At 40.0% G+C, this 24,030-nt stretch overlaps 1 protein-coding gene across 11 annotated transcripts in view; it reads right to left on the bottom strand.

Annotated features, from left to right (window-relative positions):
• Usp54 (ubiquitin specific peptidase 54) overlaps window positions 1-24,030 on the bottom strand; it is an 88,727-nt gene that overhangs the window by 60,430 nt on the left and 4,267 nt on the right. For 3 of the 11 annotated variants that reach the window (XM_035452293.1, XM_035452297.1, XM_027387552.2), the window contains exons 1-3: window positions 22,748-23,609; window positions 4,857-5,691; window positions 3,724-3,816 (exon numbers count right to left, since the gene is read on the bottom strand). In XM_035452293.1, coding sequence (XP_035308184.1) covers window positions 3,724-3,816; window positions 4,857-5,003 — 240 coding nt within the window. In that variant the 5' untranslated portion in view covers window positions 5,004-5,691; window positions 22,748-23,609. Of the gene's footprint in view, window positions 1-3,723; window positions 3,817-4,856; window positions 5,692-22,747; window positions 23,611-24,030 lie in introns of those variants that run through there. The other 8 variants (XM_035452299.1, XM_027387558.2, XM_027387559.2 and 5 more) reach the window with 6 other exon arrangements.

The raw sequence follows: 24,030 nt of genomic DNA, 5'->3' as shown, positions 1-24,030 counted from the left end.
CATTCTATTTGTTAAATCAGAGTTGACAGGCATCAAGGTTCAGAGTAAGCAAAATGATACAGTGATACTGTATGGATTCTCTTTTTTTAACTAATTAATTTATTTGTATATGATTGTATGCATGTGTGCTGGTACAAGTGTACCACAGCAGATGTGTGGAGGTCAGAGGACAGCTTGCAGAAGTTGGTTCTCTTTCCACCATGTGGGTCCTGGAGATGAAACTCCAATTACTCAGGTCTTAAGCTTGATGACAAGCACCTTACCCACTGAGCTATCTTGTTGACACAAATTCTTTAAAACAAAGGTCACTACCAGGAATTTGTATGCCAGAACTAAAGGTTGAAATTAATATATAGATTTAATACCAATTAACATGGGGAACAGGATATTTCATCGTTCCAAAAGAAAAGAATCATAAATATTATATAGAAACCACCATAAAGCAATCGGGAGCACTGGATACAACATATAAGTGGTAAAATTCAAAAAGCACAAGAGCACTGACAGATGCTGAGAAAACAGAAGTAAACAAAAATAATAAAGCCCTCAAAGAATTCCATAGAAGGCCATGGGACAAACATTTGAAGAGCTTGTAATAAGCGTTTTTTGTCAGCCATCAGCTCACAAATAATGACATGGAGACTTCTTATTAAAAGTTTGGCCATTAGCTTAAGCTGGTCCCATGAGCTCTTATAACCTAAATTAACCCATATATATTAATCTACATTCTATCACGTGGTGCTCCCTCTCTTCCATCTTACACTTCCTGTTTCTCCATGTCTCCTGTATGCCTAGATTTTTCTGCTTTTCCTTTTTCTCCCCAGAAATCCTGCCTATTCCTCCTGCTTAGCTATTGGACATTCAGCTTTTTATTACACCAACCACAGCAATACACCTTCACACAGTATACAAATATCCCACAACAGGAGGTGGTGCAAGGCGAAATTCTGTACCCAGAGAATGAACAGGGTGCGAAACCCAGTAATACTTAGGGGGCAAATCCTTCATCTAAATATGGGACATGCAGCCAGCTGGCCCCTGATTCATCTAGGAACATGTTAGTGAGATTACTTTGTATATGAGTGTGTGTATGTTTGTGTTTAGAATGCATGCCAGGATCACCTGCAGGGCAAAATGACAGTTACAATCAAAATGACATTAGTCACATCAAGTTGGTTCCCTACAGTGCCTAAGTCACTATATTTTCTAATAACTAAAAGAAAATAAATCTGGGGGCTGGAGAGATAGCTCAGTGGTTAAGAGCACTGGCTGCTCTTCCGGGGGACCCAGGTTCAGTTCCCAGCACCCACATGGCAGCTCACAGCTGTTCGTAACTCCAGTTCCAGAGGATCTGACACCTTCACACCAATGAATACAATTAAATAAATTAAAAAAAAAAAAAAAGAAAGAAAAGAAATCTGGTCAGACTAAGTAGTAATACCATAAGAAAAATATTAAAATTGTAAAAATCCTCAGAATTATGAGATCCCAAAATAGAACCTTTGACCCCCTAAGTATATCTCCCCATCTATCATAAGCATCATCTTCTCTGAAGTCTCAAGATATTTATTTCCTCAAGCCAAAAAGGGAAGTTCCTTTCTGTTTGGATATCTTTGGATATGTACCATAAAGTCTGAAGGGTAGTTTCCCTCTCTTTGGCTTATAAAGTACTTATATTCAAATAACAATGTTACTCTGAAAAAGGAAACACATGACTATGTTGGTTCTCCAGAGTCCCTGCCAAGTCAAAAACTGTACAAAGCTAGACATAGTAGCTTATACCTGCAATCCAGCACTGAGGAGCTGAGGCAGGAGGACTTTTATGTTTAAGACCCCCATTTCAAATAAATAAGTAGTACAGTAAAGTCCCAACCAGTCAAGCCATATGAGTTTCCAGTTTTGGGAGACTCTAATTCCAGGGTCTCTCCAAGATTAGTATTTCCTCAGCAAGTATCTGCCAGCCTGGCTTTAATGCCATGAATCAGATATACCTTGAACTTACTGACCAAGGAGAAAATGTGTTGATGTAAAAATGTCATTTATAAAATTAGGTAAAATGTTCTTTTGGATAGATCTTTCTAAATATGCCTAGAAGGAAATGTTACAATCAACTTATTAAAGACTTAGTTTGTTAAATTTATATTTAAACTAATTAGCTAATAATTTATTTTTTTTACAATTTCATACATGTATATAATGTATTTTGATTATACATCCATTATTTATACTGTTTTGTTACAAGTTACAGTGGTTCACATTAAGTTATAGAGCAAAGATGTTTGCAACCCAATGACAGAAAGTTTAGAGGACTCACTCAATTCTTCCCAGGATCCTGTAATGGGAGCTAGACCAGAACTTGCAACTAGAGGTGGAAGAACCAAAACCAAGTTCAAAGCCAGCCTAGCCTACAGCCAGGTAGGTAAACATAAAATAACACCCAGTCTCAAAAACAAAGCAAAAAGACAAAATATTTCCAAAAACAGTATCAAGTAAAGGCTAGCAATATAACTTAATTTGTAAAGTGCTTGCCTGGTGTGCATAGAGCCCTAGGCTTAACCCCAGCATCAAATAAACAGGGCTTAGTGGTGCATGACTATAATTCCAGCACACATAGGAGTGTGTGGATCACTCTCAGCTAAGTAGTGAGTTCAAGGCCAATCTAGGCTAATCCTGATAACATAAGAGCCTATTTCAAAAAAAAAAAAAAAAAAAAAAACTTTTTAGTCAACTATTGCATATAACCAATGTAAATTCAAGAGTATTTGGTTCACAATTTCTACTTTAAACTAAAAGTCAACTAAATTAGATATATAATGATCACACCTAGACAGTCATGATAAACAAAGAATTCAGCTTTCAGGCTGGTCATGGTGGTGCACCCCTTTGATCCCAATGCTCAGGAGACAGAAGCAGGTGGGTCTCTGTGAGTTTGAGGTCAGCCTGGTCTACAGAGTGAGTTACAGGACAGTCAGGGCTACACAGAGAAATCCTGTCTTGAAAAACCAAAAAGAGCCAGGCGTTGGTGGCGCACACCTTTAATCCCAGCACTTGGGAGGCAGAGGCAGGTGGATCACTGCAAGTTCGAGACCAGCCTGGTCTACAAGAGCTAGTTCCAGGACAGCCTCCAAAGCCACAGGGAAACCCTGTCTCGAAAAACCAAAAAAAAAAAAAAAAAGAAAAGAAAAGAAAAAAGAAAGAAGGGGGGGAGAAGAATGCAGCCTTCATAAATATAATAATGACCCTGGAATTGTACTCTGAACTCAGATGGATGCTATAGATTCACGTCAACACAACAATCTATTGGACATGTGAACAAAAAAAACACAGGAGAACTACATGTTAGCCAAAGATACACACCAACCAACAACCATCAGGTTTCTTTTTCTTAGTCAAATTTCTCATTTTCTTTGTCTCTATACAAATGCCCAGTTTTATTTCACTCAGAACCTGAAAATATGAGGTAGAGAACTGGAAGAAAGAATTCAATGGGGTGTTAAGCATGGTGGTGAACACCTTTAATCCCAGCACTTAGAGGCAGAGGCAGGTAGACCTGAGTTCAAGGTCAGCCTGGTCTACAAAGTGAGGATAGCCAGGGCTGCTACACAGAGAAAACCTATCTCAGGGGAGGAAAAAGAAAAGAATTGCTCTAATTTAACAAATTCCCTCAATATTAACAACTTGGCAACATAAAGATACTGAGAAGAAGCAATCCAAGGAGCTTACCTTGAGAGCACAGAAAATGCAGGAGTCACCCATGCACTTGTGAGTTGTAAGCTGCCGAAAGCTACGGCGGAAGATGTCCAAATGCCACAAAACCTTCCAAAACAGGGGACACTCATTAGCCTACAAATAACCTTTAACTTTAAAATCAAGAATTCAAGCAAACAGGGAATGGTTGTGAAAAAAAAAAATATGCTCAGAAAAAAAGATCATTCTAACATATTCAAACACATCTCAAAAAGGTGAAGCATCAGGGCTGGAGAAGACTTAGTAGATAAGAGCACACACCACAGCGGGGCAGTGGTGGTGCACACCTTTGATTCCAGCACAAAGGTAGCAGAGGCAAGTAGATCTTTGTGAGTTTGAGGCCAGCCTGATCTACAGATTGAGTTCCAGGACAGCCAGGGCTTCTCTGTGTAACAATCCTCTGTGGCCTCAAACACACAGAGATCTGCCTGCCTCTGCCTCCCTAGTGCTGGGATTAAACATATGTGGCACCACCACCCGGCAGCTCACAATTTCTATAATTCATGTATACAAGGACACTGGTCTCCAAGGGTACTGTACTCAGAAGTAGACACATACCTTTACAGAGTTTAAAATAATAGGAACAATCTTTTTGAAGAAAACAACACTAAAACTGCCCTGAAGTACCAGGCCAGGGCACACCTAGAGTTTCTGCTACTTGAAAGCTACTTGGGGGTGGAGAGATGGCTTAGTGGGTCAGTTACTTGCTGCATAAGCATGGGGACCAGAGTTCAAATCCCAGCACCCAGGAAATCATTAAGTGTGTATGGCAGCCCTGCCTGTAATCTCAGTGCTGGGGAGGCAGAGAAGAAGGATCACCAGAGAAAGCAGACACTCACAAATACACACACACACATCACAACACAGGCACATGAAAGCAAAAAAAACAGATTAACAACACTTCTATTATTAGTCTCCAATTTACAAATTAGGTAACTAACATTCAAAAAGATAAATTTCCTGGCCTAAAATCACAGATAAACATAAAATGTGATCCCAGGTTACAGACTTCAGAAAGAAGCTGTCAATTATCACATTTCAAAGTTTGTGCAAACACAGCTCTGTGGACTAAATGTCAGTTGTCACAAAGAAGGAAGGGGTAGCCTTACCTGCAGAGCACTGTTGAGGAAGCAGCTGTTCTGCCCTGGCTCATTGCTGAGGCCTTTGCTGGGGGCAATAGACATTGAGCTTCGAGGTGCAAACATCCCTTGAACACTACCACGGCTTCCTGAAAAATAATTTCTTTTCCAAGACATTATTGTTCACATTAGCCCCAAAAGTACTCACATTTAAGAAGAAGAAGAAAAAAAAGAAAAGTCCTTCTGTCTTTTTGGCAGGGAACTTGCATCTGTTGAAGTCCTCAAAGGAAAAGAATGCAGAGTGCTTTTATATTGGGAGACTGAGTTTACAACCTCCCAAGCATCACATATATAAGTTCAAAGAATGGGTCCCCTTTAGATCCAGGTAACAAAGCTGTCCTTCACTTGCCCTGGTGTTCAAAATGTAACTTGACACATGACCAACGAAGAGAAGTATTGCTTCCTCCTATGTGTCCCAAAAGTCCTGGTGAAACAGGTGGAAAGGAGTCCTCAACTCAACAGTATCCAGGACCAGGCTAAGTAAGATAAGCTCTTCAGCCTTCTTTCTAATGCTTCTTGTGGACTGAAGATTTCTCCAGCGGGAAGGAGAGGCAGGAATCCCACACACTCCTCTTTGGCCTCTTAGCGCCTTGTCTCATCATCCTCCTGCAAAACCCAAGCTCTACACAACTGGGAAGATGCCACGAAGCCAACAAGTTTGTCTGGATTCTCAGTAGGATTTTTGTTGATCTTCCTTACTGCACCTTTGAAATATGTTGCAAATTTCTTCTGTCCTCTCTACCAGATCTTCAGAAGGTCTCCTCTCTTTTCTTCTTGAGACAGAATACCCAGCTGTGCCAAAGAGCTTTAACAGAAAGGAAAAATAAAAAGCTTACGTCACGTAATGACTCTACTGGCTTTGCGCTGTTCTGCCAAGATCAACGTTGCCTCACCTCTCAGTATAAACTTGAAACCTTGGCAAACAATGGCGAGAGAGAGAGAGAGAGAGAGAGAGAGAGAGAGAGAGAGAGAGAGAGAGAGGAGAGAGAGATATGCTAAACTAAAGGAAAAACAAGTGTAGGCAGCTTTTTTTTTTTTTTTTTTTTTTTTTTTTTTTTTTTTGGTTTTTCGAGACAGGGTTTCTCTGTGGTTTTGGAGGCTATCCTGGAACTAGCTCTTGTAGACCAGACTGGTCTCGAACTCACAGAGATCTGCCTGCCTCTGTCTCCCAAATGCTGGGATTAAAGGCATGTGCCACCACAGCCCAGCACAGCTTCACTTTCATGGGAAACTTCTCTGATATTTTGAAGAAGAAAGTTGAACTGGACAGAAATAAAAACCAATTTTCCAGAATGAGGTAAAAAAAAGAACTAAAACAAGAACTCAGCTGTCTTCTTGGTGTCATTAGTAAAGCATTGTTCTGAAGGGATCTTCCACTCAAGGCTATGAAAGCCTGCTTATAGGAGAGGCACATCATCAGTCTAGGCCCCGTTCTAGGGAAGTGAGGCTCTGTCTCAGAGAATCACTCATGGTCGTGGACCACAGGTCCTTAATGTCCAATCCAAAAGACTCAAGCATTCTGCCTCATCTGTTCACTTATTTGACATATCAGAAAAAAACTGAGTTATAAATCACTTAATCCTCAAATTATATAGATGGGCTCAGAATGAGAGATCATCCACTAACCAACTTTTGGCTCTAACCAACTAAAAGGTCTGTGAGACAAACAACTGAATAATATTAAATCAAGTACCATTCCTGGAAAGAAGTCATCTCATCCCCGGGTTTTTGTTTGTTTGAAAAACAGGGTCTCACCATGCTGGCCTGGAACTCTCTATATAGACCTGGCTGGCCTCAGACTCAGAGTGTTAGGATTAAATATGTGTGTCAACCATATCCAGCACAACTTCCAGGAGTCAGGTCATTAATCTTGGCCACCAATGCCTGTACCCATTGAGTCATCTCAATGACCCACGTTTCTGTTTTGAGATGGGGTCTTAATATTTAGCACTGGCTGGCCTAGAACTCATGACACAGACCAGGATGACCTAAAACATCAGCAATCTTCCTTCTTGTCCAAGTACTCAGATTATATTATGTACAACTACACTGGCAAAAGTGCTAACTTTCAAATATCTCCTCAATCTTCCCTTTAATATCTACTATAAATACCACTTAGGAAATCAGAAATAATCCAGGTGTTATAGCAGATGCCACCATCTCATCACCAGAGAGGCAAAGGCAGAGGGATTATGAGTTTGAGGTCAGCCTAGGCTAAATAGCATGACTATCTCAATAAATAAATAAAACTTTAAGGGCTTAAAAAAGTTTGGGTATGGTAACACATATCTTTAATCTCAATACACAGGAGGCAGAGTATTGAGATTACTCACAGGCATATCTGTGAGATGAAGGCTAGCCTAGTTTACATAGTGAGGTCTAGGCTACCTAGGACTATATAGTGAGACCCTGCCTAAAACAAAAAACAAACAAACAACGAAAACTAAAATGGGCAGGGTAGGTATGGTGGTACATGTCTGTAACCCTACTCAAGAAGTGGAGGCAAGGGAATCATGAGTTCCAGGCCAGCCTGGTCTGCATATCAAAACCCTGTTTCCATCAGAAGAAAAGCAAAAATGAGCTGGGCAGTGTGGGCCCATTCTTTAATTCTAGCACTCAGAAGGCAGAGGCAGGTAGATCTCTGAGTTCGAGGTTAGCCTGATCTATAGAGTAAGTTCCAGGACAGCCAGGGCTATACAGAGAAAAACCAAAACAAAAAACAAAAAAAACCTTTGAGGTTTTACACACTGTCTAGAGAACAACTGACACTGTCATCAGTATGTCCAGTGGAAAAACTGAGGCACAAGAATATGGACTGGTTGCATAAGACTGTTCCCCTTTTTCTACATTCCTGGGCTATTTATAATCTTCATAAGCTACATGTCACAATTAAAGTATTTGGTTATACATTGTATGATCACACTACTCACTGTTTTTATTACTCTTCTTTGTTTTATATAGTATCAGTCATATATCATATGACTATATAAAATAAAATACTATCTAGTATCAAGCATATAATGACAATATACTGACATTCCTTTATTTAATCTTCACAATAGCCTACCAGGTAGATACTAATAGTTCAACTTTACAGAACAATAAACTGGGACTTAAAGACATCAACTTGTCTAACTGGTATGCGGCAGAGCTGGAATTGGGTGACTATAATACCGTCACTTAATTATGTATATAATGTGTTCCCAAAGCCCCCACCAGTGATAGTCATAAAGAGGCATTCAACATATATTGCCTGGGGATTAATGTAAAATCAGAAGGAACCCACATCTCCCCCAAGACTCTAAGACCCTTAGTCCACTACATATCCCTCATGAACACTATACTAAGGCCACTCAGCAACTTCCAACAAGCCATGCAGCATTCCTTTAGCTCAACTGCTGTGAAGGAATAACAAGTACCAAGCCTCCACTTGGCTCACAGCAGAAGGGACTTGGCAGGCAGGTGGGGTTTCAGTATCACCTGCCTTGTGACACATAACCAAGCATAGAGAGCAAAGAAGAAAGACAGTGGCAGAAAGGATTCACAGGCTCTGAATGGCAGCATTATGTGTGGACAGCAGTTAAGTTCTCACACTAGTTAGATATGTCAAAAACTAAAGGTGACAGCCAAAAAAGAACAAGGATAAGGAAGGCAGTAAAAATGGTTCAGGCAAACACTGATGACAAAAACATTCCACTTAAAATGAAATGTCTGGGTCTAGATCTAGCACTAAGTAGCACAATTGTTCTGCAGTGTCATCTGCTGAAGATACATGAGAATATAAATGGTATAACTAGCTATATGTATGGCTCTAATAACCTGTTTTTAAAGAAAATCAGAAGCTTTTAAGCAATATTGAACTACAGTATAAAATAACGTCTGCCATTTACTCTCAAATAGTACAGAAAGAAAGGAATATGCGTGTATATACACACAAACACATAGAAAAGGAATACATAGGTAAAACAAATATGTTAACAATAAGTGATTCTCACTGAAGAGTATGAGAATGCCAGGCTGAGAAACACTTCAGTTGGCAGTGTCTGTCTGCCCAGCATGCATAAGACCCTGGGATAAAAAAAAAAAAAAAAGAATTAAAGCCGGGCAGAAGGGGCAGGAGGTGGATTTTTGTGAGTTCCAGGACAGCCAGGGCTGTTATACAGAAAAACCCTGTCCCAAAAAAAAAAAAAAAAAAAAAAAAAAAAACCCTGGGATCAATCCCCAGCACTGCCTAAACCAATCATGTACCTGTAATTCCAGAACTTGGAGGTAGACACAGAAAAATCAGAGGTCATCCTTAACTACATAGAAAATTTTAGGTCAGACTGTACTACATGAAATCTTATTTTTAAAAAGGGTGTAGATTTCATCTTACTATTTCTTGTAACATCTCTGTAAACTTTATATTTAAGTTAAAGAGAGGCTAGCAATCACAAAGTTAGAGAAAAAAGAAAAAGACAGTTACAACAATAAATATAGATAAGAGGATCTGGGGCTATGGCTGAGGAGGTAAAGTGCTTACAGCAAAAGCATGAGGAACTGAGTTTGATCCCCAGCACCCAGACAAAAAGCCAGATGTCGTTGGGTTTTTTGTTGTTGTTGTTGTTGTTTTGTTGTTGTTTTTGTTTTTCGAGACAGGATTTCTATGTGTAGCTTTGGAGCCTATCCTGGCACTTGCTCTGGAGACCAGGCTGGCCTCGAAGTCACAGAGATCTGTCTGCCTCTGCCTCCCGAGTGTTGGGATTAAAGGCGTGCGCCACCAATGCCCAGCAAGCCAGATGTACTTGTAATCCAGTGCTGGGGAGGAGACAAGAATATCCCTGGGGCATTCTGACCAGTTAGTCTAGCTCAAAAATAAGGTAGAAAAGCAACTGAGGATGGCTCTTGTACAAGATCCTGCCCTGACTCCTAAGCACCAGAAAAAATATGTAAGTATAATATAATGTCATCAGAAGAAACAAATGCAGTGATCTAATACAAAGAGGATTAGGGCTAGAATTGAAGATAAAAAACAATGCTCTATTTCTACATTTTTGCTCATATGTTTAATTCCAGGCAGATTATCCAGGACAGGAGCCTGACCTTCATTTTCTGAGTCTGTAAAACAGACACAGTATCTATTTCACTAAATGATTGAGAGTTAATGTAATAGCATGAAAATACTAGCAAATCTGAAAATGAACAAATAATTAATTCAATGAATAAGTGAACTGTGATACCTAAAAACAAAAAGGTAAATTTTTGTTTTAGGGACCTCAGAAAATGAAAAAGTTGTTAGCTACAAGGAATATTTTTAAGTATGAAATCTGGGAAAAGAACAAAATAAAAAACTGTAACCCTTCACTAGGCAAAAATTCTTAGGAACGACAACAAAGACATGACCTATAAAAGAAAAAAAATGTTATATCCTTGCCACTTCATAATGTCTGCTCTTTCTTTCTTTCCTTTCCCTTTTTTTTTTTTTTTTTTTTTTTTTGAGACAGGATTTCTCTGTATAGCTTTGGAGGCTGTCCTGAAACTAACTCTGTACACCAGGCTGGCCTCAAACTCACAGAGATCTATTCACCTCTGCCCCTCAGTGCTGGAATTAAAGGCGGGCATGCGCCACCACCTCCCAGCTCAATGTCTGCTCTTTTAAAGAGAAAAGAATGGACAGGAGGATGAAAACAAGCCAAAGATTAGAAGAAAATACTTGCAAATAACATAAAGGTAAATAACATTTAACACGCATGTTGCATGATATATAATATACATAGATGGTCTATATATGTAGTCTTTGTATACACCTGTATACAAAGAAAGAGGATGAAAGAGAGAGACAATGACTAGTCCTCTCTTGTTACCTTTCCAGTCTCCTAATGTATTTCATCCTCCTTTTTGCTCTCAATACATTTGAAACTTATCTTACTGTGAGCTTGTCAATCCCTACAATCTATCGTTATGGAAGCTGTCACATGCAGTCAATCTATAAAAACCATCTTTATGGACAAGCTTCACAAAGAGTTTTGATGCAGTCACATCTTAACCTTTATTGTGTACGTGGGACTGAGTTAATTAGCACCCAGAAAGTTTTCACAAAATTGTGCTGTGTTTAAATATGCCTAAATAAACTACTCAGGGTCAGACTCATAAAGTTTGAACCAATACTGGCTACTTAGTCATGTTGAACCAAACTGCCTTCTTGCCTCTCACAGTTACTCTGCCAGCCACAGTGGTCACAGAGATAACCCCAACACTCCTTCACACCAGTCATTTTTGAACATAGATTGCAGTATGTGGATTTTTTTATTCTATAGAATAAAAATTCTAGAAAATAGAATTTTATCCTATAGAGTTGGATAAAGGTATGAAATCATTGAAAGTTTACTTAAAAAATAAAGTGTAACTATACTATAATAACCAATTCCAGAATCTTACTAAATTCTGATTTTCTTTAAATAAGTCCCCAAAATCCATATCTGATATAAGATACAGGTAACTTTTTAAAGACTATTATTAATAGAATCAATATTTATTTCCTTCTAACTCTAGCTTGAAAATATAGATAAGCATCTATAACCATTTCAACTATTTGCTCATTTATAGGATGTTTATCTGAAACTCTTGGGTGAACAGTTACCCATGTGTACAATATCCCGAGGGTTGAACTTCAGCATCAAATTAGTACATCGTGTACAAAGGAAAGAATTATACAGTGTTAAAATACACAAAATCATGTCTTTCTATTAAAAGAACTTACTGTCACAAGCAATTTGTCTGAAGCCAGATGAAAAGAAAATACACAGACAAGAAAACATGTTCCCTTTGTTACAGGAAGAGAGAGGTAGGCCACTTAGCTCTTTCCTATTCAGAGTTCCACAGATAATTTCCCAACCTCTATGGAGCATAGTACAAAGAATAGGAGAGTAATTAAACGTACAGGCACTGGGGCTAGGTTTAAAGCTCAGTAAGTAATAGCATTGTCTCTGCAAAGCCTGAATATCTGAGTTTGAAGCCTCATCATCTATATAAAGACCCTAGCTTGGCCTCACATGCCTGAAAACTAGCATTATGCCGCAGAGACAGACAAATCCCAGGAACTCAGTAGCCAGCCAACAAACTAGTCTAGACAAAACAACAAGCAAGATGGATCAGTGAGTTAAAATTCTTACTACCAAGCCTGACAACCTAAGTTCTACCCCAGAATCCACATGTTAACTCCCACAAGTTGTCCTCAGACCTCTACTAGGGCACGGAGGCATGTGAACACCCATACATATACACACATGGAATAAATGAATGAGATGTAATTGTAAAGATCTTTTTTTTAAATATGCAGGTACAGCCAGGCAGTGGTGTATATATCTCTAATCCCAGCACTTGGGAGGCAGAGGCAAGCAAATCTCCAAGCTCCAGGCCAGCCTCTTCTACAGAATGAGTTCCAAGATGGCCAGTGCTACACAGAATAAAACTGTCTGGAAAAGGGGTCAGGGGAGTTCAGGTTCTACACCAGGTGAGGTGGCATGAGCCTTATAATATCAACACCTGTGACAGAGGAAAATTAGTAGTTCAAGGCGACATCCTCAGCTACATAACAAGTTCAAGCGCAGCCTAAGCTATGTGAGATCCCCTCACTTCCCCCCCAAATCAACAGAATAATATGTACAGAGTCCAGTAAAAGCCAGGCAGTGGTGGTGCACACCTTTAATCCCAGCACTCAGGAACCAGAGGCAGGAGGATCTATCTCTGTGAGTTCAAGGCCAGCCTGGTCTACAGAGGGAGTTCCAAGATAGCCCCAGCTGTTACACAGAGAAACCCTGTCTCAAAAAGCCAGAGAGACAGAGGAGGGGAGAGGGGATAGGAGGAGAGGGGAGAGAGAGAGAAACTAGAATGAAGAACAGCTATGACTCTTTCTCTCTCTCTCTCTCTCTCTCTCTCTCTCTCTCTCTCTCTCTCTCTCTCTCTCTCTCTCTCTCTCTCACACACACACACACACACACACACACACAGGAAAAAAATTTCCATGAAAGCTAGGTATGGTGGCACATGCGTCAGCACTCAAGAGGTAGAATATGGAGGAGCACTGTAAATTCAAGGACAGCTTGGTCTGCCATAGCAAGTTCTAATCCAGAGAGGGCGCATAGCAAGATCCTGCCTCATAAACCAAAAGAAAAAAAATTGAATTATTCTGCAGCTATTTTGCTAAGGACTCTTCTCTTCCCATACCCTCCCACACCATTATTCCCAGTCCTACCTAATATTAGCATTCACTTGGAGGTAGCAACTCATTCTGACAGGGACTAATGATAGTTACATCTTATAATGAGGAGTCACTTATCACTTTCTGAAGGGCCAACTGAGAAGGAAAGGAGATCAGTGGGATTGGGAAGGGGACAAGAAAGAGTAGGGAAGGGTGAGTATGAACAAAACACATTATACACATGTATCAAACTGTCATAATAAAATCCATTATGTGTGATTATTATACACTAATAAAAAAGAATTCCTCAAAAGTAGTGGCACACACCTTTAATTCCAGCACTTGGGAGGCAGAGGCAGGTGGATCTCTGTGAGTCTGAGGCCAGCCTGGTCTGCATAGAGTTACAGGACAGCCAGGGCTACATAATATGGAGACTCTTTCTAAAAATAATAATAGTAATAATAAAACGTTTTAATCACTTCCTACAGATTGTTTTTTTAAAATACAGGCTCAACAAATGGGACTTCTCCTACCTTCCCAGGAACTTCATTAATTAGTACTTAATCTACAATCAGTATTTTATTAGGATATAATACAGAAAGCTTGTATTATAATTGTTTAACAATTACTATAATCAATACTTGTTAAATAAAAGTTAATGAAGAACAAAGTCTTGTAAAACAAACCAAACTTTCTCCATGTTAGAGATAACTTGGTTATAGATATGACCAGTTTTTTAGCTCCACCCTGAGTCTACAACTTAAATCACATCATACATAAATTTTATCTTATGATTCCAAAAAGTCAATGGAGGAAAGAAAGATGCTCTCTGGCCAGTAGGACAAACACAATGTTCTTTCTTAACTATACTGCCAAAAGTAGTAAATTAGTAACAAGTAGAAAAAAAAAAAAAAAAGAGTTTCAGAGCAACTTAATGGGCCCCTGGAAAGCAAAAAATAAAATAAAAATGAATTCTATAAATTTACCCTATATAACCCTCTGGCTAAATCATTAAGAATCAAAGATGTCTTTGTCTCCCAATTATTTAAATCACTAAGAAAAGCTTTATAATTTAGATACTTGATTACAACTATGAATTATTTTACAATCATTATAAACACATCAGTACCAGGGTTATTTTGTACAGTAATGAAAATATAATGACACTATCAACAAGAGGAAAATAGGAGGGGAAGCCAAAGATAGCACCATCTTGACTCATTTCTGTTATGAGAACACTGGTACGAAGTGGTACAGGCAACTCCAGTGTGAGAAAGCAAGCGCATGACTGGGAAGGAAGGTGATAGAGAATATACCAAAGCAAGGCATCAGAAAGAAGGCAAAACAAAACCCTCTTCAGGGGTAGCAGTAAAAGACAGGAGGCATGGAAATTGCCCTAAAAGTCTTCAGATTCTCAAATGCTACCTACCAAACTCCAGTTTTTGAGTCAGTTCAAATTCTAACTCTACCACTTACAGGGAGTGGGAGGAACTTCAGTACCAGCTCTTTCAGCTGTAAAATTGTGATAATGGCAGCTACTACTTAAGTGAACATTACTGGACACATAGCATGTCCTTGATTCTTAAAATGTAAGGGTAGTTTTTCCTCACTGCATGGGGAAGAGAACAGGGAGAAGTTCTACCTACACATGATTAGGAAATACACTATCTTCTTGTCAGGGTTGTAGTAGGAATTAGAAATGTATGTGTAGCATTTAGTATAGACTAAGAACTCAAGAAATCATTACAAGTATAACTTCCACGTGAAAAGCAGGCTCAACTAAAATGCAATAAAATATCAAGAAACGTTCCCTCATATTGCCAATAGCACATCTATAGAGCCAAAGGTTCTCACAAATGCAGGCACCCACACACACTCGCGCACGCACGCGCACGCGCGCACACACACACACACACACACACACACACACACACACACACACACACACAAACCACCACACCACCACCACCATCACCACCACCACCACCACCACCACCATCACCACCACCACCACCACCACCCACAACCACCATTTCTTAGATGAGGGCAAATATACACATTATGAAACACTGTTCTTTGTTCAAGTGGCATTGGAATGAGCCAAATATAAAACTTTTTTGATTTGTTTTGTTTTGTTTTTCAAAACAGGATTTCTATGTGTAACAGAACTAGCTGTCCTGCAACTGCTTTGTAGATCAGGCTGGCCTTGAACTCACAGAGATGCACCTGCCTCTGCCTCCAGAGTGCTGGGATTAAGGGTGTGTGACACCACCTCCCAGCTAAAACATTTTATTTTTAAAGGATCAAGTACCTCATACCTGAAAGGAACAATCAAATGACCAAATCTAACCTCTTAAGATGCTTTCTATAAACAATCATCTGCCACTCTGATATGCTCTGAAACACTCGTCAAACTACTTCCCAGAATGCCAACAACCTCAAAATCCAAATGAATTTTTCCAACACCGTTCTGGAAGGAAATCACTACTGCTGGAAACAATATGACTGTACAGGTTAGCAACAAAACAGGACCTCTGTTACTTCTTTAACCCATATGTTGAGTCTGAAAATTAAATATAAGGGACCATACCATAAACTTCTCACAAATAACCTGCTTGAAGGAAATTTGAAAACACTAAACTTATAACTCTTTCTTTTAAACCTGTATCTTTTCCCTTTAATTCTATTAAGTTCAAATATGTATATATTTATACACATGTTAGAGAAGGAAAATAAAATTAAAAAATTTAATAACTGGAGTAAGAAAGGGCAGAAAAGAGACAACATAAAAAAAGTCTCCTGAAAATTGAGTCTAAATTTCAATTTCAAAGTAAACTGTGACTGTGGGGGAAGAATAAAAAATTTAAAAACTCATATCACTACCTAGTCCTCGTACCCTCCCTCTACACAGTTTTAACACAACTACAATGCTTACCAGAAAGCCCTTTCGAGCTCAGCAAAAACTTCCAGCAGTCACAAGGGCATTTGTGGGGCAAGTGATACAGGAACAGAACAGAGACGAGGGTACAAGAGGGAGGAGACAAGTCCAACTAACAACAATGGGAAACTGTTCATCTAAACCACAAAGGCACAGAACGGGATATCAGGGATAAAACTTTTTTTTTTTTTTTTTTTTTTTTTTTTTGCCAACTACCAGGAACTGAACACTAACAATTCATTATGAAGCTAAATGGTACAAAGGAACTGAAAGAACAAACCAAAACTATCTGGGAAGAACCTATGACAAGCTTCACTTAGGCTTAGAACAATTATATAAGGCTGTTTCCTCCAAAGGCATTCCTGACGGCCAGGGTCATCAAAAATTAAGGTTTGCAGGGTGGCAGCTGCTTCTAAAGGGCCCGCCCTAAAAGAGCCTTTTATAAAGCCACCGTGAGAAGATAGCTTTTTAGTGCTCTAGAGAACACCAAAACAATGTGTTGTCTGAATCCTTAATTCAAAAACCCTAAGACTATCTGCACTTAACCATTTTAACAGGCAAACTTTCCAGTCTTAAACATTAGAATGGGCTGTGCTATTAGAGAAATTAGGAAATTGTGTGAATATAAATAATGCAAACTAAGCTGTTAGGATTGTCAGTCAATTCAAATCAAGGCTTGAAATCTAAGGGCTCTTTCATGCCAAAGCTGACAAGCTCTCCACACCTCTTAGGGACCTGCAGTTGGGTAACACCCACCCTGAACCATGTCATCAGTCAAATAGAACTCCCATTTGCAGTCAGGACACCAAGACCCAGAGGACCAGTACACACGAGTCTCTGTATTACTCTATTTATAAAACGGCTTTATTGAAATGAGTTGTTTTACAAGCATACTGATGAAAAAAACTCATCAGCAGAATTCTTGCCAAATATGAAAGTTGGCTATATTTCTATACCTTGAGAGAAAATACATGAGTTCATTAAAACAAGATTTAATTAATTTTATTGGTAAAATTAAACAGCCATGGACACTGCTCAAAACTAATTAAGCTCTTACATTTTAACAATTGCTTAAACTAAAGTAGTCCTTTGGCAGCAAAGCAAGTACCAAGTTTAAAAGAGAAGATATCATTGCTTCTCTTGCTCACTATTGACATTCTAAGCAGGTCTTCTAACACCTGGTGCCAAGGCGTAGACATGGCACATCGAGGAGAAGCACAGACTCCTACTGATCAGTGCTAAATACAGAGGAAGATGTTCAACCAGTGTCCTTGTTCTTTCCTCTACGACAAAGCATCCGACAAAGCAACTTGAGGAAACACATCTCTTTTGGCTCACAGCAGGAAAGGCTTGGCTGGAGGAGCATGAACAACTGGTCACACTGCAATGGTAGTCAGGAAGCTGAGAAAGAACCCTGGTGCTTATCTTCCTTTCTCATCTCAATCCAGGCCCCCAAACCATGGTGCTACCCACATTCAGAGTGGTAATGCCTTTTAAGCCTTTCTGAAACATTTCATAGACACACCTTTGGGTGTGTAATTCAATGGTAAATCTAGTTGATAATGATGATTAAACATCACAGGTTGGAGAGATGGCTCAGTGGTTAACAACACTGACTGCTCTTCCTGAGGGCCTAGATTCAATTCCCAGCACCCACATGGTGGCTCACAACCATCTGTAATTCCCTTTCCAGGGGGATCTAATGCCCTCCTCTGGCCTATGCAGGTATTGTACTCACATGGTACACATACATGTGAGCTAAACACTTAAAATTAAAATTAAAATGTTAATGTAAGTATCAGGAATATAAAGGGTAGCCCTCTAAGTCATCAAGACATAGTATAGAAGGCCAGAGAGATGGCTCTGAGGTTAAAATTCCCAGCCAACAAGAACCAGCCTGACAGCAATCCCTACATGCTCCGGAAAAAGAATTGGACTACACCTCCCCGACTGCACTGGATTCAACTCACTCCGTTTCGACTGACACTCCAACCAGAACCTCAAGTAATCAAGGTTGAGGATTTCAACGTAGATCTTCAATGAAACAAATCTCATCTAACATGGACTAGGCATAACTCATTAGAGACCTTCCCTGTACTAGCATTTTTTCCCCCACAGGGCCCCCACATGACTACCATCGTCCCATTTCAGCAAGAAGTTACCTAGAAGATGCTACGCCCCTGTTCCCCATTATTGTTTATTAGGGTAGTATAAGTCTAGTTAAGAATGACCTTCTTATTGTTTAGAATTGGGATTGGAAGAAGGTGTTCAAGTTAAACACCTTTTCCACATGACTTTAAGACTTAGCTAGAATAGACATAGGATGTGTCACAGCAGATTATTGTATCTTCTTATATTTCACCTTTATGATTGTTAGTTTTGGATATTTTACACTATTAAGTTTTAATCCTCTTTTAGACTAAAAGGGGAATTTTAGGGAGACATCCTAGCCCCGCCCAATAGTCCTGGGACAGGTACCAGGTGGACCCGGGACTTGCCCATAAGGGCGTGGTGAAGGAAAGCCGGGGTGACATAAGGGAGCTTCTTAAGGGCTGCACGTGGAGACCCTAGCTCTCTTTCTGGCCGAGCTTGCTAGGTTCCTGTAACCTCGCTCTGGCCTGCGTTTTGCCCTGGTGTTTTCTTGAATAAAGAGACTTTACTATCACGGAATACAGTTCATCTTTTGGCGCATGCTCCAACCTTTATTCATCACATGTCCTAAGGATGAAGCTGATGAACTGACAATTCTCACCCAGCATTATCAAGGCAATCTTGACTGAACGGAATAATAACATAAAACATCAAAAAGAGGCTGGTTGGGCAGTGGTGGTGCACGCCTTTAATCCCAGCACTTGGGAGGCAGAGGCAGGTGGACCTCTGTGAGTTCGAGGCCAGCCTGGTCTACAGAGTGAGCTCCAGGACAGTCAAAGCTACATAGAAAAACTCTGTCTGAAAAAAAAAAAAAACAAAACAAGCCAGGCATTGGTGGTGCACACCTTTAATCCCAGCACTCAGGAGGCAGAGGCAGGTGGATCTCTGTGAGTTCGAGACCAGCCTGGTCTACAAGAGCTAGTTCAAGGTCAGCCTCCAAAACCACAGAGAAACCCTGTCTCGAAGAAAAAGAAAAAAAAAAACCTACATCAAAAGAACAATTCAAGTCACAGACCACTGGATCTCTGAATGTCCTTTAGGTTTACAGAAGGCAGGGAATTCTAGAAGGCCTGTTGCCCAGTAGACAACATGGAAACCAAGTCAAAGGGATTATTAGTTGCTTGAAGAACTAATAATTATTACAGAGCCCACCTGAATCTGAGTTAGACTTTCTTGAAATCCCATAGACACTTTTGTGCCTGAGATAAAAATTTGTGGGAGGGCTGGAGAGGTGGCTCAGAGGATAAGAACATTGACTGCTCTTCCAGAGGTCCTTCCTGAGTTCAATTCCCAGCAACCACATGGTGGCTCACAGCCATCTATAATGAGATCTAGTGACCTCTTCAGGCGGGCCGGCATACATGCAGGCAGAGCACTATATACATAAGAAATAAATCTTTAAAATAAAAAATAAATAAAAAGAATTTGTAGGAAAGTTTCATCTCTTTCCTGCAGCTTGTTGTCAATAAGGTTGCTTCTTCTTTGATGACTCTGGCTTTACTAGATGATACAAAACTAGACTGTCTGTGGTTACCAGGACAGAGGATCTCAGTTTTTAGAACCCTCTAGGATCTCATCCTATGCTCTTCCTTTTGCTGTTTCAGATTTGTACCTTTGCTAAAATAAAACCAGAAGCATTTTTAAAAAAAATGCTTTCTTGGGTTCATTGGATTATTCTAGTCAATTATCTGACTTTAAGAGTCATAGGAATCCCTGAATTTATGTCATCCTGGCCAATGCAAGACACCTGGAGACTCTCAAATTGGGTCATCTTGTAGAGGACAATACCCTTGTGGATTCTGAGTTAACATAGATTGGCAATACAGTTAATCAGACTGGCAATACAAACACTGCAGAGAAATGAATTGAAAATAAAATTTACAATTGATGCAATGATGCTGTCTTGTATCTAAAATAGTAAAGTTAGGAGGCAAACACAGGGAGATTCTAAGTTTGAGGCCAACCTGGATTACATGAGACCTTATCCACGAAACAAAACAGTGCCACACATAGTAGGGCTCACCTTTAATCCCAGCACTCAGAAGGCAGCACAAAACAATGATATATATTTGAGATGACAGGCCAATTACCCTTATCTGATCATTACACATTGTATATGTGTACTGTGTGCATTACTGTATCCACAAATATGTACAATCATTATGTGCCCATTAAATACACTGAACATGCTGGCCTCAAACTCACAGAGATCTCACTGCCTCTACCACACAAAAGCTGAGATTAAAGGCCTCTATGATCATACCAAGCCTTAAAAACTTCAAAATGCTTAGAAATGTCTCTCTTGAGAAGTCATATTTTACACCTATAGAGCAAGAAATTCAAAATACTATCTATCAAGTATTAAAAGGTTTGAAAGACAAAGTTAAGAAACTACCAAAGAAGGTGGGGCTCAGTTGGATGAGTGCTTGCCTAGGATGTACAGCACCCTGGTTCCAATTCCCAGCAAGCACACAGGTGATTAATGGATAAGTGTGAGTGTAGTGATATAGATGTTACACTATTTTTGTAGTTTTAAATTTTTTTTACCACCACCTCTACCACAAATCCTAAGTTTCCTATATAAATGGTTTTCAAACTATTTATGAAATCTGTCTGCCTTCCTTGGAATGTTTTTGGTTTTGGGGTTATTTTTTTTTTTGGGGGGGGGTTCGAGACAGGATTTCTCTGTGTAGCTTTGGAGGCTGTCCTGGAACTCTCTCTGTAGACCAGGCTAGCCTCAAACTCACAGAGATCCGCCTGCCTCTGCTTCCCGAGTGCTAGGATTAAAGGCATGCGCCACCAATGCCCGACTCCTTGGAATGTTCTTAACTTTGTCAGTATTCATTTATGCCAGTACTCAAATATGTTTCTAACCTAATACAAAAAAAAACAGTGACAGCTGGGTGGTGGTGGCATATGCTTTTAATCCCAGCACTCGGGAGGCAGAGGCAGGCAAATCTCTGTGAGTTCGAGGCCAGCCTGGTCTCCAGAGTGAGTTCCAGGATAGGCTCCAAAGCTACAGAGAGAAACCCTGTCTCCAAAAACAAAAAAACAAAAAACAAAAAACAAAACAAAACAAAAAACTACATAGGGTCTAAATATGGTGTCGCCTGAATGACTTGCTAGAAATACAACTGAAGGCGTTTTTAGCAGCCAAGGTACATGAGCAGCTTCTGACTAACCATGACAGACTCATGACTCACCCGACTTCCAACTTCCCAGACATTTTCACATGAAGTGCTACCTAGTCAGCTTTCCTTCACTCTGTTCCTGTGCTTTTGAGACCTTGATTTTTGGGGAGGTGGGCAAGTCTGAGGATTGAATGTAAGGCCTCACATATGCTAAGCAAGCGCTTTACCACTGAGATTTCATATTTTTATATGCATGTGTGTGCAGGCAGGAATGTGCACACAAGTACTGGTGCCCTCAGAGGCTAAAAGTCAGATTCCCCTGGAGCTGGAGTTACAGGAGGTTAGGAGAAGCCAGATAGGGGAGCTGGGAACAACTCTTGGGCCTTTTGCAAGAGCAGATAAGTTCTTTTAACCACTGAGCCATCTCTAGTCCTTGACTTTTCATTTTGATACGGGGGTTACTACACCACCCAGGCCAATCTTGACATTAACTATGTAGGCCAGTCAGGTTTTGAACTTTCAGTCCTCCTGCCTCAGCCTCCAGAGTGGCTGGGATTACAAATTTATGCCATCTGGCCTACTAGAAATTCTGAATACAAACATAAGACTTGGACCAGTGAAATGGCTCAACTAATGAAAACACTTCCTATACAACCTAATGGCCTAATTCAATCTCTAGAGCCCACATACAGACAGAAAGCATCAACTTCACAAGTTTCCTTCTAACATACACACACACATGGCATACAGTACCCCCACACACATACAGAATACACATACAATAATTAACTAAAACTCCCTGTAATTTTAAATTTTTATTCTATATAATCCCCTGCAGTTTTAAAATACTTACACATTTTATTAACATTTTTTAAGTCTTAAATTGTGTGTGTGTGTATGTGTGTGTGTGTGTGTGTGTGATTGGTACATTCCTAACACCAAGAAGAAAAAAGTTACTTCTGAAAGAAGCTAGTGGGATTGCTCAGTGTCAGGCAAAGGACTTGCAACACAAGCTTGATGCTTGATGACCTAAGCTAGATTTCCAGAACCCATCCACATAAAGCAAGAAGAGAATTGACTATTTAACCTCCACATGCACACAATGGCATGAGCTACTATATACACACACACAAATAATATTTTTTAAAGCCACTAAAGCCTGGCATGGTGGTGCACGCCTTTAATCCCAACACAGAGGTAGGCAGATCTCTGAGTTTGAGGATAGCCTGTTCTACATATCAAGTTCCAGGCTATTCAAGGCTATCCTGGAGAGGTGGCAGAGATGGGGGGGGCGGAGGAGCACTAGAAAAAAGTTAGAGCCACCAAAGTGTTTCTCAACGTCTCATGTAGCTTTCTTCAGTCCTCAATTTAGAGAAAAGTCTAAAAGTATGTTACTTCAGCTTGACAGTCACACCCACACATTTTAAAACATTCCCCCAAGTGCTTTTTGCCCCCTACTCACAAAGTGCTTGAAGTCTCAATCGTATTCTGTTTCTCCCAGCTGTAGGACGTGTAATAAGAAAAGCATCCACTCAGCGTCTAGGGCAAGTCTGGTTAGAAGGATGAGGTCATCATTCAGATTCACACCTGATCCTTAAGAAGCAGCTCCTCCTTCAGTAAGCAAGTCTCTGTAGGCTTAAAGTAACATTCACAACCTGTACAGCAACAAGTCCTTCCTTATACAGGCCTGGTCCCACAGGATCATTTCCCGCTCTGGCCACTTGACACAATGCTGAACTCAGGGACCAATGGTAACAGTGACTGCCTCTGCTGTGGCTAGCATTGGGCTCACAAGAGAGCTTCATGTACAGCCACAGTGGAAGTCAGGTCTTTCACCACTAACCTAGACACACTCCTATCTGCTTCAACAGTTTTGTCCAGAATAAGACTTTACCAAAATCATTACATCTTGGACAGATTTTACAAAAATTTTCCTCAAGAGGGAATTACATCTTTTCTATATTTTCTTTCCTAACCTTGAAGTCATAATGTACAAGAGAATGACCTTTAGTTTCTGATCTTCCTGCTTCCACCTCCCAAGTACTAAGGATATAGGTAGTGCTGGATATAAACCCTGGACTTTATAAATGCTAGAAAATGAGCCATACTCCAAGCCCTTCCATTTTCTCTGTCCACAAATCCAAAGAAGCCAAGGCAGCTAAATGTGTTGTATGCAGTTAAAACTAAATACTTCCATCCCGAGTTTTCCCCCAGTTTTACCATCTTTAAGAAAATTATTTATGCTGGGTGGTGGTGGCGCACACCTTTAACCCCAGCACTCGGGAGGTAGAGGCAGGTGGATCTCCACAAGTTCAAGTCTAGCCTGGTCTACAGATTGAGTTCCAGGACAGGCTCCAAAGCCTCAGAGAAACTCTGCCTTGAAAAACCAAAAAAAAAAAAAAAAAAGAAAAGAAAAAAAAAAGAAAAAGAAAAAGAAAAGAAAAAAAAATGTACTCTGCCGTGCCCATTTCTTTCTTGGCAAAACTGGACAATCATAGCCCAAAGATACATAGAGTTGATTTCATTTCAAAATGCTAAAGCAGTGGTATAAAATATTTTCAGTCAAAAGTATTGGGGAGCACTGGGCAGTGGTGGCGCAAGCCTCTAATTCCACTACTTGGGAGGAAGAGGCAGGTGGATCTCTGTGAGTTCAAGGCCAGCCTGGTCTACAGAGCGAGTGCCAGGATAGACTCCAAAGCTACACAGAGAAACCCTGTCTCGAAAAACCAAAAAACAAGGATGCAC

Source organism: Cricetulus griseus (genome assembly GCF_003668045.3).
Source record: "Cricetulus griseus strain 17A/GY chromosome 1 unlocalized genomic scaffold, alternate assembly CriGri-PICRH-1.0 chr1_1, whole genome shotgun sequence".
NCBI lineage: Eukaryota > Metazoa > Chordata > Mammalia > Rodentia > Cricetidae > Cricetulus > Cricetulus griseus.
Note: the sequence above shows the minus strand (reverse complement) of the source record. Positions and strands in the feature narration are given on the sequence as shown.